Source organism: Podarcis muralis, chromosome 7 (genome assembly GCF_964188315.1).
Source record: "Podarcis muralis chromosome 7, rPodMur119.hap1.1, whole genome shotgun sequence".
In the NCBI taxonomy this organism is placed as follows: Eukaryota; Metazoa; Chordata; class Lepidosauria; order Squamata; family Lacertidae; genus Podarcis; species Podarcis muralis.
In genome coordinates, this window is record NC_135661.1 from 87364408 (window position 1) to 87378940 (window position 14533).

Genomic DNA, 14533 nt, shown 5'->3' on the forward strand with positions numbered 1-14533 from the left:
GCTGCTAATCTCCCATGCTACACCCCCAAGACTACATCACAAAGAGGAGGGGTTGAGGGAGGAGTTGTGGTGGTAACCTGAGTGTCTTGTCACCTGTTCCACCTTTCCCCCTCCCCATGAGTACTTTCCAGTGGCCAAAAGGGAGTTTGCAGTTTCCTGCCCCCAGAGGGAAGAGCTGATCACTGTCCTTTGTTTCAGTCCCTGCTGAATCCACTCCCATATGCAAGTTCTTTGTGAGTGTGGTGGTCTTCTGTCTGGGACCATCAAGGTTGGCATGCCAACTGGGCAGGGCTCATGTGTATGTGCTGGTATGCTCAAGGCACTATGGCTGCCCTGTATCAAACTTTCCCCATGTTGTAGTCCTTTCTTCATGGAGTAAGATAAAAGTGGAACGGTGCAGATCCGATGTATGGTTGATTTTCTATGAATTTATAACAGAAGTGTCGCGTATGTCGTGTGTAAGTTTGTACAAACTGAATGATTGGGGGGGGGGGGGTTTCCTGCAACAGGGGGGACCAGATTCCTCCCTCCCCAGCCCATGGTGAAAGAAGGCCACCTGTCCCCATGTACCTCTCAGAACCACAGAATTAGAAGGGGCCCAAAGAGGTCATCCAGCCCAACCCCGTTTGCTTGGGCTCCTGGTCCCCTAGTTTTTCATCTGCACGTGCACAGATGACAGTGGGGCTTTACAGGCTGTGTCCCACAGAGAAGAGGGCTAGAAGACTGCCCAGCAGAGATGGAGAGGCATGGCAGACAAGACCCCCAGCCCAATTTCCATGAGGATTTACAAGCCTTTTCCCAAATCCTGCCCAGCGTGACAGCCTTCGTGACAGAGATCTATTTGTGAGGGTTCAAGGGTCCCAGCAGGGAGGGACCGGAGGACGACTGTCACCCTGGAAATCCTAGCCTGCGTGCAACAAGGAAAGAGGAGCTATTTTGGGAGCAGGACACAAAGACTGCTCCATTTCCCGTTGCCACAACCAGAGACCCTCCCCAGGAAGGGTGTGGAGCAGGAGAGGGAGAGATGGAAATAGCATTGGGAGGGGGGGCAGGCTGTGGTTTATGTCAAAGCGGGTGCAGAATGCTGCAGCAAGGCTCCTCACGGGGTCCCTGCCATGGGGGCATATTCACCCAATGCTCTACCAGTTGCACTGGCTGCCGGTGGAGTACAGGCTCAGATTGAAGGTGCTGGGTTTGACCTTTAAAGCCCTTCACGGCCTAGGACCCTCGCACCTATGGGACCGCCTTTTTCCTTTCTCCTCCTGCAATGAGGCTACATTTTAATATTTCAATATTTTAATGTATTTTAATTTTGTTTTTAAGTTGTATTCATTCAACTTGTTTTTATTATTGCTTGTTAGCCGCCCTGAGCCTGGCCTTAGCTGGGGAGGGCGGGGTATAAATAAAAATTATTATTATTATCATCATTATTAAAGGACCCCATGGACCCCGAACGCTGCTCCTTCCAGGCCCCAAAGCCCAGCAGTCTCCTTGGAGTGGTTCCACCCACAAAAACAGGAACCCCTCCGCACCTCGGGGCAAATCCTTTCACGCAGAGATCTCTCAAGGCACAAAACTACCACTCCTTTGCCGTTTCCTCTCTTTTAATTTTTGAAAGTGCTTTCCAACAACCTCCATCTTCTGTACTTGGAACAGGCATGCAGCCGTGGGGAGCAGGGAACCATTTGCAGAGGTGGGGAAACTGAGGCCGAGAGGGGTGACTCACCCAAGGCCAGACACACACTCCCTAGCAGAGGCAGAACTGGACCGGACCCGACATTTCTTCCCCTTCTCTCTGTTGGACGCACACTCCCGCAAAATCACAGCTTTAGCAATGCATCTCAATGCAGAAGGCACTCCCGGAGGGCAAATTTATCTCTCCGTTTCCCCAATTAGCTTATTCTATTGTGTTCTTTTTTTAAAAAAATGCACGCATGGTTATTATTGGCATTGGACTGGCTTGGCTCCAAAAGGAAAGGAAATTCCAGGCATTATTTTATTTTTTGTCCTTGAAAGCTCGCTATTCTGGGAAGGCAGCAGTGAAGAGATGGCCTCTTGCTTTTCCTGACTGCCCCAGAGGACTCAGTCAAGCCGGCCTCCCCTGAGGGCCCACCTGGACAGCTCTGGACAGCTCGGCCCATTGCGAGAAGTGAGGTGACAGGGAACCAGGCAGAGGGCCTTCTTGGTAGTGGCACCCGCCCTGTGGAACGCCCTCCCACCAGATGTCAAAGGGAACAACAACTACCAGATTTTTAGAAGACATCTGAAGGCAGCCCTGTTTAGGGAAAGTTTTAAATATTTAATGCTGTACTGTTTTTAACATTTGATTGGGAGCCGCCCAGAGTGGCTGGGGAAACTCAGCCAGATGGGCGGGGTATAAATAATAAATTACAGTGGTACCTCGGGTTACATACGCTTCAGGTTATATACGCTTCAGGTTACAGACTCCGCTAACCCAGAAATAGTACCTCGGGTTAAGAACTTTGCTTCAGGATGAGAACAGAAATCGTGCTCCGGCGGTGCAGCGGCAGCAGGAAGGCCCCATTAGCTAAAGTGGTGCTTCAGGTTAAGAACAATTTCAGGTTAAGTACGGACCTCCGGAACGAATTAAGTACTTAACCCGAGGTACCACTGTAGTATTATTATTATTATTATTATTATTATTATTATTATTTATTAATTTATTATGATGTGGGATTTGGTGTTCTTGGTTCTGTAGCAGAGAAGACCAAGTCCTCCTGGGCAGAAAAGAGCTGGCTGGAGTGCCTTTCTCCAAGAGAGTCTACCACACTCCCACGAACGCCAGACAGGACCTTTTGGTATTCCAAAAAACGGGGGGCTGGGTCACTCTTTAACCTGAGATGCGACACCTTGGGGAGTATGCAAGAGCCCAAGCTGACCAACTCACTGTTCTGTGTGCAGCAGCTACGAGGAGGGCAGGCGGCCCCAGGGACCCATGCAGAGGTGCAATGGGCTGCCTCTTTCGTGGGCTCTCACAACAGCAACCTGGTCAGCCTGGCCCACAGGCAGGGAATGAGGAGGTGGCCTCCTGGTTTTCAACTTCTCCTCCAGAAGCCAAGGGGCTTGCCAGCTTTAGGTGACAGTCGGAGTGAGTTGCTGGGGTGTTCATGTACAGGGGCAAGAAGAAGAAATAAACTCTGAGCTTGCAGCTGGGTAGAAGTCCAGGCAGTGGGGCATAGTGGTTTGAGTGTCAGGGTAGGACCTGGGAGGCCAGCGTTCAAAAAACCCCTCGGCCATGAGGGGTGGTTGTGAGGATAAAATGGGAAGGAAGCAAACGATGCAGGACACCTTGAATTTCTAAAAAGTAAAAAGCTGGGGTAAAGGTAAAGGGACCCTTGACCATTAGGTCCAGTCATGGCCGACTCTGGGGTTGCGGCGCTCATCTCGCTTTATTGGCCAAGGGAGCCGGCGTACAGCTTCCGGGTCATGTGGCCAGCAGGACTAAGCCGCTTCTGGCGAACCAGAGCAGCACACGGAAACGTCATTTACCTTCCCGCTGGAGTGGTACCTATTTATCTACTTGCACTTTGACGTGCTTTCGAACTGCTGGGTTGGCAGGAGCAGGGACCGAGCAATGGGAGCTCACCCCGTCGCGGGGATTCGAACCGCCAACCTTCTGATCGGCAAGTCCTAGGCTCTGTGGTTTAACCCACAGCGCCACCCTCGTCCCAAAAAAGCTGGGGTATGAATGCAATAAAAACACGGCCTGTTCCTGTTTCTTTCCTGGGCAGCTCAGCTGGCACAGGAGAGCTACCCGTCGATGGATGGGGTCTCTCACCCGAGACAAGTCCATTTCACAGAATTTCAGTTGGAAAGGGACCCAAGGGTCATCTAGTCCAACCCCCTGCAATGGGGGCGCTCCTAAGGCACAAAGGCATGAGCCCTCCCCATGTCTGACCCCTGCAGCTGGGACTCGGGGGTATACTGCGCCTGCACAAAGAGGCTCCACAGCTATCGTGCCCAATGGCTGTTGCTAAAGCTCCCATCTGCATCCACAACTTATTATGGCTCCTGGTCCGTTTGGTTCTGGTCGGAGCTTTGGAAAGCAGTTCCTTCTTCTGGCCAGCTCAGCGTGGCCGGTAGCCCTTTGGCCCAGCTGGCCGCAGAAGCACAGCCTTCCCACAAAGGCCCTCGTGCACCCCCCCAGCTGGCACAATGTAGACCTTTCCGTCGGCTGCCCGCTTGGGGCTGAAGTCCGTCAGCTGCCCGTTGCTGGCCTCCACCTGGGAGTAGCTCCAGAGCTGGTAGCGGCCGCTCTTGCCCTGCTTGGACAGCAAATACGTCTCTGCTGCGGAAGAGTCCAGCGAGAGGGTCGAGGCCACGGCTGGGCTGGCATGGAAGAGGCCCCGGATCTCCTCGTCCTCCTGGCAGGCGGCCAGCTGGACACTGTCCTCCAGACCCAGCAGAGCTCCTGGGTAGAAGGAGGGAAAAGAGAGAAGTCTATGAAGGTGACCTGGGTGCGATTGCTGGACAGCCCTGGTCCTGAACTGGCAGCCTTTGGCTCGCAGGAAACCCACTGAGCTCGCACTTGGGTCTGTTTTGCACTCAAAGTATGGCCAAGGGGTGCCAAAATCCCAAGGGAGCAGAAAAGACTTGTGACCACAGCTGCTTGGATGCTATTGGCCCAGAGATGGAAAGAAGTCCGTACCAGAAAAGAATGGCAGATTAAGTTGATGGATTATGCCAAAATGGCAAAAATGACCAGAAGAATCAGAAATCAGGAAGACCAAAATTTTAATAAGGAGATTTATAATTTATCTTAAAAACCATTGTAAACAGCTAAAATCGTTAGTAGGATTGGTTTAGCACTTGTAGTTTAATGTTGAATTTTGGACATAATGGAGATGTAAAGGATCTGGATTATCATAAAAGACCCACAAAGTCCAGGAGATTCTTTGGAATCCTGTTTTTATGTTGTATGTTGGATACTTGACTGTAAAGCTTCAATCTGAAAAACCAAATAAATTAGGTAATAATATTGTGGTTATGGTTTGATAGATAGATGACAGCGCACAGCAGAAGGGGAGAAACCACAGCTCCATGGAAAAAGGGGTGGGAAGTCAACAACAAAAAGAGAAAAGATGTCTGTGTTTTGACTGTATACGAAAAAACTGTTGAAAATTATAAATGCAAAAAAAGAATCCTGTGCTTTAAGCATTTGCTTCAAAGCTAGGGCAGAATAAGTGTCCCGAGCAGGGGATGGTTTGAGAGGTTGCAGGAGAAAGTTGTTGGTGCAGATTGGGGAGTGATATGCCCTGGAACTGAGCTTTGAGCAACTGAGTGCAAGAAGTGGCCTGGGAAGAGCCCAAGGCCCACAGCACCAGCCTGGGCACTGCTGCCCCCTCCTGGGCAGTGCCCTGCCTTGCCAGCAGAGCCATTTCTCTCCTCTGGAGCCTCGGAGGTGAGGGAGCAGCCAGGCACCGGCCGGCTCCTTGCGAGGAGAGTTGCAGTGAACTGGGGAACATACCTGAGGCAATGGCCCAGTGAGCCTTGTAGCCGCTCCGGAGGCAGGGCTCGTGGTTGGAGTCTTCGTCGTAGCTGCGCTGGGTGTTAAGGTCTTGGTGAAGAGAGTCTTGCTCACATGGGCAGAGCGGAGGGCAAGCTGTCTCACCAAAGAAGCCTGGAAGAGGGCCTGGCAGGAGTGCGGCCCCTGGGGCAAGGCAGACCCAGTCTTGGACCAGCTCATTTGAGCTTGTTTTCTGCTGCCACACTCTAGTGTCCAGATCAGGGATCAGCAAACTTTTTCAGCAGGGGGCTGGTCTACTGTCCCTCAGACCTTGTGGGGGGCCAGACTATATTTTTTTGGGGGGAAATGAATGAATTCCTATGCCCCACAAATAACCCAGAGGTGCATTTTAAAGAAAAGGACACATTCTACCCATGTAAAAACACGCTGATTCCCAGACTGTCTGTGGGCCAGATTTAGAATGCGATGGGGCCGGATCCGGCCCCCGGGCCTTAGTTTACCTACCCATGGTCCAGATCAAGTCAAGGGAAGTCATAGTCCTGCTCTCTTCTGCCTTGTCCAGATCCCACCTGGAGTCCCGTGTCCAATTCTGGACACCAGTTTAAGGAGGTGATTGACAAGGCTGGAAAGTGGGGAGATTAGGGCGACTGAGATGATTTAAGAGTCTGGAAGCCAAGCATTATGAGGGGCGCTTGAAGGAGCTGGGTATGTTTAGCCTAGAGAAGAGGAGATTGAGAGGAGATATGTGAGCCATCTTCAGATATCTCAAGGGCTGTCACATGCAGGAGGGAGCAAGCTCGTTTTCTCCCGCTCTGGAGGGTAGGACTTGAACCAATGGCTTCAAGTTACAAGAAAGGAGATTCCAACTAAACATCAGGAAGAGCTTTCTGACAGGAAGAGCTGTTTGGATGGATGGCAGCTAATGGATTGAGGTTGAATAATGACAAGACAGAAGTACTGTTTTGGGGGGACAGGGGGCGGGCTGGTGTGGGGGACTCCCTGGTCCTGAATGGGGTAACTGTGCCCCTGAAGCACCAGGTGCGCAGCCTGAGTCATTTTGGACTCACAGCTGTCCATGGAGGCGCAGGGCAATTCTGTGCCCAGGGCAGCTGTCTACCAGCTCCATCTGGTACGCAGGCTGAGACCCTCCCTGCACGCAGACTGTCTCACCAGAGTGGTGCATGCTCTGGTTATCTCCCGCTTCAACTACTGCAATGTGCTCTACGTGGGGCTACCTTTGAAGGTGACCTGGAAATTACAACTAATCCAGAATGCGGCAGCCAGACTGGTAACGGCCACTGAGACCACATAACACCTGTCTTGTAAGACCTACATTGGCTCCCAGTACGTTTCCAAGCACAATTCAAAGTGTTGGTGTTGACCTCTAAAGCCCTAAACGGCCTCGGTCCTGTATACCTGAATGAGCGTCTCCACCCCCATCATTCTGCCAGGACACTGAGGTCCGACTCCAAGGGCCTTCTGGCGGTTCCCTCATTGCGAGAAGCAAAGCTAGAGGGAACCAGGCAGAGGGCCTTCTTGGTAGTGGCGCCCACCCTGTGGAACACCCTCCCATCAAATGTCAAAGAGATAAACAACTACCTGGCATTCAGAAGACATCTGAAGGCAGCCCTGTTCAGGGAAGTTTTTAATGTGTGACATCTTAGTGTATTTTTGGTCTTTGTGGAAGCCGCCCAGAGTGGCTGGGGAAACCCAGCCAGATGGGTGGGGTACAAATAATAAATTATTATTATTATTTGACAGTGGAACGGTCTCCCTCCAACCCTACCATTCTAGGAAGAAAGCAAACATGAAAGGCACCCACCCCAGCTCCCCATATCCCTCCCCTTTCCCACCAGGAAGGATACGGTATCAACACAGGGAAGCCTTGGCTAAGGTGATGAAGGATCCTTTGGTAGTTTTCTCCCCCCAGGCCTCCAGAGAGCAGCTCCGCCTGGCAGGGGAACACCTCCTCTGCTAGCTTGGACATGTTGGCAGCTGGAGCAAGCAGACCAAGAGGGCAAGGGAGGAGTTGGTGGGGCTGGGGTGCTTCCAGAGCAGCATCTAGAAAGGCCCCACCACCACCACCCGGCCACTCAGTCTCTGCCAGGCTCATGCAGGGAGATGACACGGATCACAAGCCAAAATTTGGGCAGCGGTGTCTGCCGCCCCCCTTCTTGGCGACCCACCTGAGAACATTTCCCCCTGGGCTGTGTAGCCTCTCTCCAAAGCCACCTGAACAATTGTCTCCAGGGAAACAGCCTTGGGGGGAGAGAGCAGCGCCCCAGCCATCCACAAGGCCACCAGGCCACACCTGGAGGAGGAGGAGGAGGGAGGAGGAGGAAGAAAAGCAGAGAGGTTGGAGCGCTGTACTAAAATCTGAGCCCTACTTTTTTTTTTAAAAAAAAAAGCCTTTTGATATACGATATACGATATCTTTATTGTCATTGTCCCATGCAGAACAATGAAATTGCAATCTGAGAAATGTATACATGCTGAAACTACTACTTAAGAACATATCCATTGTTTTGTCTCATCTTCTAGTATATATGGGATATATGGTGTATTTGGTTGGCACTGTAATATTGCTTCTGTATTGGGGATTCCCCATCCTCCTTCTGAGGTGGGGAGGTGCAGGTATTTGGGGCTTATTCTTGGGTTTTTTTGTATGAGAAGATAAAGGAGTGTAGTTTTCGCTGCCATCTGCGGATTTGGGTTTGGGGAATCCAGACTGGGAGGGTTTGGAATAGGTAGGTTAGTTTGGGGAGGGTGATCATTTTGATCATGGCTATTTTGCCTGAGAGGGTGAAATTCATGTTGTCCCATCTTTTTAGGTCTTTGTTTATTTGTCGCCACAGGGGCTTGTAGTTGTGGAGGTATAACTTATTGAGGTTTCTGGTTACAGTGGTACCTTGGGTTAAGAACTTAATTCGTTCCGTAGGTCCGTTCTTAACCTGAAACTGTTCTTAACCTGAAGCACCACTTTAGCTAATGGGGCCTCCTGCTGCTGCCGCGCTGCCGGAGCACGATTTCTGTTCTTATCTTGAAGCGAAGTTCTTAATCCGAGGTGCTATTTCTGGGTTAGCGGAATCTGTAACCTGAAGCGTCTGTAACCTGAAGCGTCTGTAACCCGAGGTACCACTGTATTTGAACCCCTAGGTATCTGAACTTGGTGTGGCAAAGTTTTATCTTGGTGACATTAGTGAATCCTTTTTTGGTGTGAGGAGGCGTGTTGAAGCACATAGCTTCTGACTTTGCAAAATGGTCTGACACCATTGTACTTAAGAACATATGAAGAGGCTACTGGATCAGACCAAGGGGGCTCCATCTAGTCCAGCAACCTCTTCTCACATTGGTCAGCCACATGCCCCTTGTGGGGAGGCCACAAGCAGGAGCTCAACACAAGAGCAGCCCCCTCTCCTCCTGCAATTTCCAGCAACTAGTATTCAGAAGAGCTGCTGCCTCAGACAGTGGAGGGCAGAGCAGAGCCAATCTGGCTAGGAGCCATCGATAGCCATGAATTTCTCCAATTCTCTTTTAAAGCCATCCAAGTTGGGGGCCCTCCTGTGGGAGGCAGTTCCAAAGTTTAACTGTGTGTTGCATGAAGAAATACTTTCTTTTACCTGACCTGAATCTTCCAATGCTCAACTTCATCGGATGCCCACGAATTCCAGGGTGATGAGAGAGGCAGAAAAACCATTTCTCTATCCACTTTCTCTGCATGCCTGCATTTCATAAACTTCTCTCGTGTTGCCTCCTGCTGGACTTTTCCCTAAACTGAAAAGTTTATTGCACTTGCTTCTTGTTTTCCTAGCCCTGCCCGTGAAGGTGAGAAGGGGAAGAAGCAAAGCAGTGCCAGAACACCCCATCCTCTTGGTATCTGTGACCCTCAGGGTCCCTTAAAGGTACAGGGACCCCCTGACCATTAGGTCCAGTCGTGGATGACTCTGGGGTTGCGGCGCTCATCTTGCTTTATTGGCCGATGGAGCCGGCGTACAGCTTCCGGGTCATGTGGCCAGCATGACTAAGCCGCTTCTGGCGAACCAGAGCAGCGCACGGAAATGCCGTTTACCTTCCTGCCGGAGTGGTACCTACTTGCACTTTGACGTGCTTTCGAACTGCTGGGTTGGCAGGAGCAGGGACCGAACAACGGGAGCTCACCCCGTCGCAGGGATTCAAACCGCCAACCTTCTGATCAGCAAGTCCTGGGTTCTGTGGTTTAACCCACAGGGTCCCTTACAACTCTATAATTCTACAATTCTAAGAACTGGCTCAGTTAGCACTGCCCCCTAGCTGGACCAGGCAAGGACTTGGACGCTTGTACTAGTTTTTGACCCTCTTGTGCGGCCACTCAGAATGTGTAAACTTAACTGCCTCGAAAATTTGAAAAGACAGGCGCCGGCGTAGTTTGAATATTGGTCCTCAGATAGCCTTGGGGTCTGGCGGGCTTCTGGGCTAGACATCTTGGGAAACCCAATTTTGTACCTGTATTTGGTTGCTAGGGTCATCTGGCCCTAGCCTTGTGTTTAGATCACCCACCAGCAGGACCTTTGCCCTCGGGGCTTGGACGCTGGCTTTCACACAAAGAAAACTCTACTTTCGGTGCAGCGATGAAATATACACAACCCTGAAACATCCCATCTAAAATCAGAGGGCTGGGACCCAGGTTCAAGCCCCTTCTCCAGTCTGAGAAGCTACAGAGCTCTCTTAATTCACAGGGCTATTATGGGGATAAAACACTGTTTTGTGCTCCTCGGAGGAGGGGTAAACTATTAACAGAATTCTGGAGTGCATGAAAAGGTTTGGAGTGGTTGTGTAGCATAGTTCAAACTCCCACCTCCTCAGCAGGTTGCTACTTCACAGTTTCCTTTTGCAGTAAAGAATAAATCCCATACTCACTGGGGGCCTTCTTGGATTAAGGAAGACACGGGGCGGTTGAAAAGGAGCCACTTCAAATGCATGCTGAAGCTGGAAGAGAGATAGAGAAATAGAAATAGAAAGAGTCCCTTAAGAGCCACTTAGGGGGCCGGTCCAACATTAGCAGCACTTTCGCCCCCTGCATAATTAACAAGGCTCTCCTCCCCAAACACTTAATAGGAGCAATCTAGGGAAGCTGCCTCTTGGGGGTGGGGGGTGCTCTGTGGCTTACAGGAAATGGAAATGGCAGCAATGCGAAATTGGAGCCCTAATGAGACAAAATGGACCACGTTAAAAGGCAAGCATCCTCTTTCCAAGCAGAGAGAACTTTTTGGAAGTAGAACATTTCGGCGGCACGTTGCAAATGAAACCATCACGGACGCAAGCCCCTAATCAAGCATCAAGAGAAATTGACTGGGGAAATGGCGCAAGGTGCACCCCCCCCCCCCCCCGGAATGTTCTCAGCAGTATTTGCAGTGACACAGAGCTTCTCTTTTCTCCAAGCTGCTCACACCAAATATAGATGCTGCAGGTTCAGGCTGATGGTTGCGAAGCCAATCTGCCGTTTTTAAAGCAAAAAAACACAGGTAGTGGAAGAGAATGCCATGAACACGACACAGCCCCAACTGCCCCTCTTAGCAATGAAGCTTGTAGACATCGTAGACATCACAGCATCTCAATAGTGCCAGGGTTATTAAGTCTACTGGCAATCTTTGCCAACTGGATTCAGTATGAAGAATCTTGACTAAAGTCTACGAAATTCTACAATTCCATGATTCTAGAAATCACACAATCCTAAGCCTTTAAGAAAGCATATGGTGCAGTTTACACTTCTGTATTTTAAATGAAACCTAGGAATGTAGGCAGACTGCCTCTGGACCCAGATGAACAGGCATCCCCAAACTCGGCCCTCCAGATGTTTTGGGACTGCAATTCCCATCATCCCTGACCACTGGTCCTGTTAGCTAGGGATGACGGGAGTTGTAGTCCCAGAACATCTGGAGGGCTGAGTTTGGGGGGTGCCTGCATATGGACATAAGAAGAGCCTGGCTGCTGGATCAGGCCAGCATTCTGTTCTCACAGTGGCCAACCAGGTGACTCTTTGGGGAAGCCCCCAAGCAGGGCCTGAGCACCAGCACAACTCTCCCCTCCTACAGTATTGGAAGCATTGCTGCCTCCAAGGAGCCATCTGCAGACAGCCCTCTCCTCCTCCATGCATGTGTCTCATCTCACGTGAAACCACTGCCACCCAAGACATTTTCACAAGGACTATGGCATGGGCAGCAAGTCTCTGATGATGGTGATAACGATAATAATAATAGTTATACCTCGGGTTACAGACGCTTCAGGTTGCGTTTTTTTGGGTTACGGGCCACCGAAACCTGGAAGTACCGGAACAGGTTACTTCCGGGTTTCGGCAGCCGCGCATGCACAGAAGCGCTATATTGCGCTCTGTGATGCACAGAAGCGCAACACAACTTTTGTGGCGACCACACAGGGCCCCGGACGTTTGACAGTCTATTGACCCTGTGCCACCACTGTAATTGCTTTCTTCGCTGCCACCAACCCGTTTCTCACGGGTACACACGGAGTCCAGTCAGTTGTTAACATTAACAAATAATCAAGTTTATTTTTATAGGCATGAACAAGCTTATGGTTACAGTTAATTTTTCTTGCCTGTTTCTTAATCTTAGTCCCTTAACCGTCCTATTCGTTCCTAACAACTTCAAACTGATTATCCCAACTATCTATCTGACTCCACCTAACAATTCCTCTCACAACACAACTCGGCCAACCCATAGACTATTCCTCCCTTCTCCTTCTTCAACCGAATCGCAACCCGCGTGTGCGCAGATGCGGGTTGCGAATGTGCATGCCGCACGGATCATGTTCGAAAGCTGAGCGTCCACTGTACCCCACTACTCTGACTGTGTGGCAGCTGCCCCTCTCCTTCCTCCGAGACAAGGAGGGAGAACAGCACTCTAGGCAGCACCGCAGAGACCTGAAAAGCGCCCCTCCTGACCCCCACTGAGAGTCAGGGACCCCCCACCCACGACCCCCCACAACTGTACCCCACTCCTCTGACTGTGTGGCAGCTGCCCCTCTCCTTCCTCCGAGACAAGGGGAGAGAGCAGCACTCTGGGGCCCCTCCTGACCCCCACTGAGGGGCAGGGACCCCCCACCCACGACCCCCCACAACTGTACCCCACTCCTCTGACTGTGTGGCAGCTGCCCCTCTCCTTCCTCCGAGACAAGGGGAGAGAGCAGCACTCTAGGCAGCACCGCAGAGACCTGAAAAGCGCCCCTCCTGACCCCCACTGAGAGTCAGGGACCCCCCACCCACGACCCACAACTGTACCCCACTCCTCTGACTGTGTGGCAGCTGCCCCTCTCCTTCCTCCGAGACAAGGGGAGAGAGCAGCACTCTGGGGCCCCTCCTGACCCCCACTGAGGGGCAGGGACCCCCCACCCACGACCCCCCACAACTGTACCCCACTCCTCTGACTGTGTGGCAGCTGCCCCTCTCCTTCTTCCGAGACAAGGGGAGAGAGCAGCACTCTGGCGCCCCTCCTGACCCCCACTGAGGGGCAGGGACCCCCCACCCACGACCCCCCACAACTGTACCCCACTCCTCTGACTGTGTGGCAGCTGCCCCTCTCCTTCCTCCGAGACAAGGGGAGAGAGCAGCACTCTAGGCAGCACCGCAGAGACCTGAAAAGCGCCCCTCCTGACCCCCACTGAGAGTCAGGGACCCCCCACCCACGACCCCCCACAACTGTACCCCACTCCTCTGACTGTGTGGCAGCTACCCCTCTCCTTCCTCCGAGACAAGGGGAGAGAGCAGCACTCTGGCGCCCCTCCTGACCCCCACTGAGGGGCAGGGACCCCCCACCCACGACCCCCCACAACTGTACCCCACTCCTCTGACTGTGTGGCAGCTACCCCTCTCCTTCCTCCGAGACAAGGGGAGAGAGCAGCACTCTGGCGCCCCTCCTGACCCCCACTGAGGGGCAGGGACCCCCCACCCACGACCCCCCACAACTGTACCCCACTCCTCTGACTGTGTGGCAGCTGCCCCTCTCCTTCCTCCGAGACAAGGGGAGAGAGCAGCACTCTGGCGCCCCTCCTGACCCCCACTGAGGGGCAGGGACCCCCCACCCACCCATGACCCCCCACAACTGTACCCCACTCCTCTGACTGTGTGGCAGCTGCCCCTCTCCTTCCTCTGAGACAAGGGGAGAGAGCAGCACTCTGGCGCCCCTCCTGACCCCCACTGAGGGGCAGGGACCCCCCCACCCACGACCCCCCACAACTGTACCCCACTCCTCTGACTGTGTGGCAGCTGCCCCTCTCCTTCCTCCGAGACAAGGGGAGAGAGCAGCACTCTGGCGCCCCTCCTGACCCCCACTGAGGGGCAGGGACCCCCCACCCACCCATGACCCCCCACAACTGTACCCCACTCCTCTGACTGTGTGGCAGCTGCCCCTCTCCTTCCTCTGAGACAAGGGGAGAGAGCAGCACTCTGGCGCCCCTCCTGACCCCCACTGAGGGGCAGGGACCCCCCACCCACCCACGACCCCCCACAGGCGCTCCCCACCTGGCCCTCCGGCGCCTCAGGAGCTCCCGAACGCCGTCCTGGTCCCCAGGGTCCACTTGCTCCAGCGCGGCCTTGAGGAGCTGAGCCCCACATAGCCTGGGGGGAGGCGGAGGGGGAGGAGGGGGTGGGGGAGGGGGCAAGGGTGCTGCTGCAGCCCCCTGGGGTGCTCTGGACATGCTTCTGCTTAGCAGGGGAATGGGAGGCCTTTTGCATCGGGAGGGTCCATGGGTGAAAGAGGGGTCACAGGTCAAGGCAGGTCAAAGGTCACGCCGGTCTGGCTTGGGGCAACGCGAGGGTCGCTTTCCGTGACGCCAATTCTCACCGCCGACTCTTCCCTCGCCCGGCTTGCCGTGCTATTACGTCATCAACAGGCGACAACGCAGCCACCGCCTCTCCGCCCCTCAAATGACCGCTTTTTTCTTCAACAAATCAGTGAGCAAAGACTCCGGGACCGGGGTGACTGGCAGGCCGTGTGGCCCTATCGGCGGACGCGGACGGAGCGCCCAATCAGAACCTTCTGTTTGGAAAGGGGC

The 14533-nt window shown here is 53.0% G+C and overlaps 1 protein-coding gene across 2 annotated transcripts; it reads right to left on the reverse strand.

Moving 5' to 3' along the window:
• Positions 1-1586: 1586 nt before the first annotated feature.
• Positions 1587-14347, reverse strand: ACTMAP (actin maturation protease). Of its 2 annotated transcripts, none has more exons than XM_028741972.2 (6): positions 14001-14347; positions 10385-10453; positions 7675-7799; positions 7354-7483; positions 5489-5559; positions 1587-4432 (listed from the first exon to the last, which is right to left on the reverse strand). In XM_028741972.2, the coding sequence occupies exons 1-6, from the start codon at positions 14174-14176 to the stop codon at positions 4089-4091; spliced, it is 915 nt and encodes a 304-aa protein (XP_028597805.2). In that variant the 5' UTR covers positions 14177-14347; the 3' UTR covers positions 1587-4088. The 2 variants fall into 2 exon arrangements, with proteins under 2 accessions (XP_028597805.2, XP_028597806.2); XM_028741973.2 differs by lacking the exon at positions 14001-14347 and adding an exon at positions 9109-9262 and having other exon boundaries at positions 10385-10452.
• Positions 14348-14533: the final 186 nt, after the last annotated feature.

What these genes read in the sequence shown, in the direction of transcription:
- ACTMAP (XM_028741972.2), bottom strand. Translation starts at nt 14,176, where the DNA reads ATGTCCAGAGCACCCCAGGGGGCTGCAGCAGCACCCTTGCCCCCTCCC. An exon ending in GGCTTCCCTGTGTTGATACC is followed by an intron (nt 5,560 to 7,353) that starts GTATCCTTCCTG and finishes CACCCAGCGCAG; the next exon opens with CTACGACGAAGACTCCAACC. An exon ending in TCACTGGGCCATTGCCTCAG is followed by an intron (nt 4,433 to 5,488) that starts GTATGTTCCCCA and finishes CCTTCTACCCAG; the next exon opens with GAGCTCTGCTGGGTCTGGAG.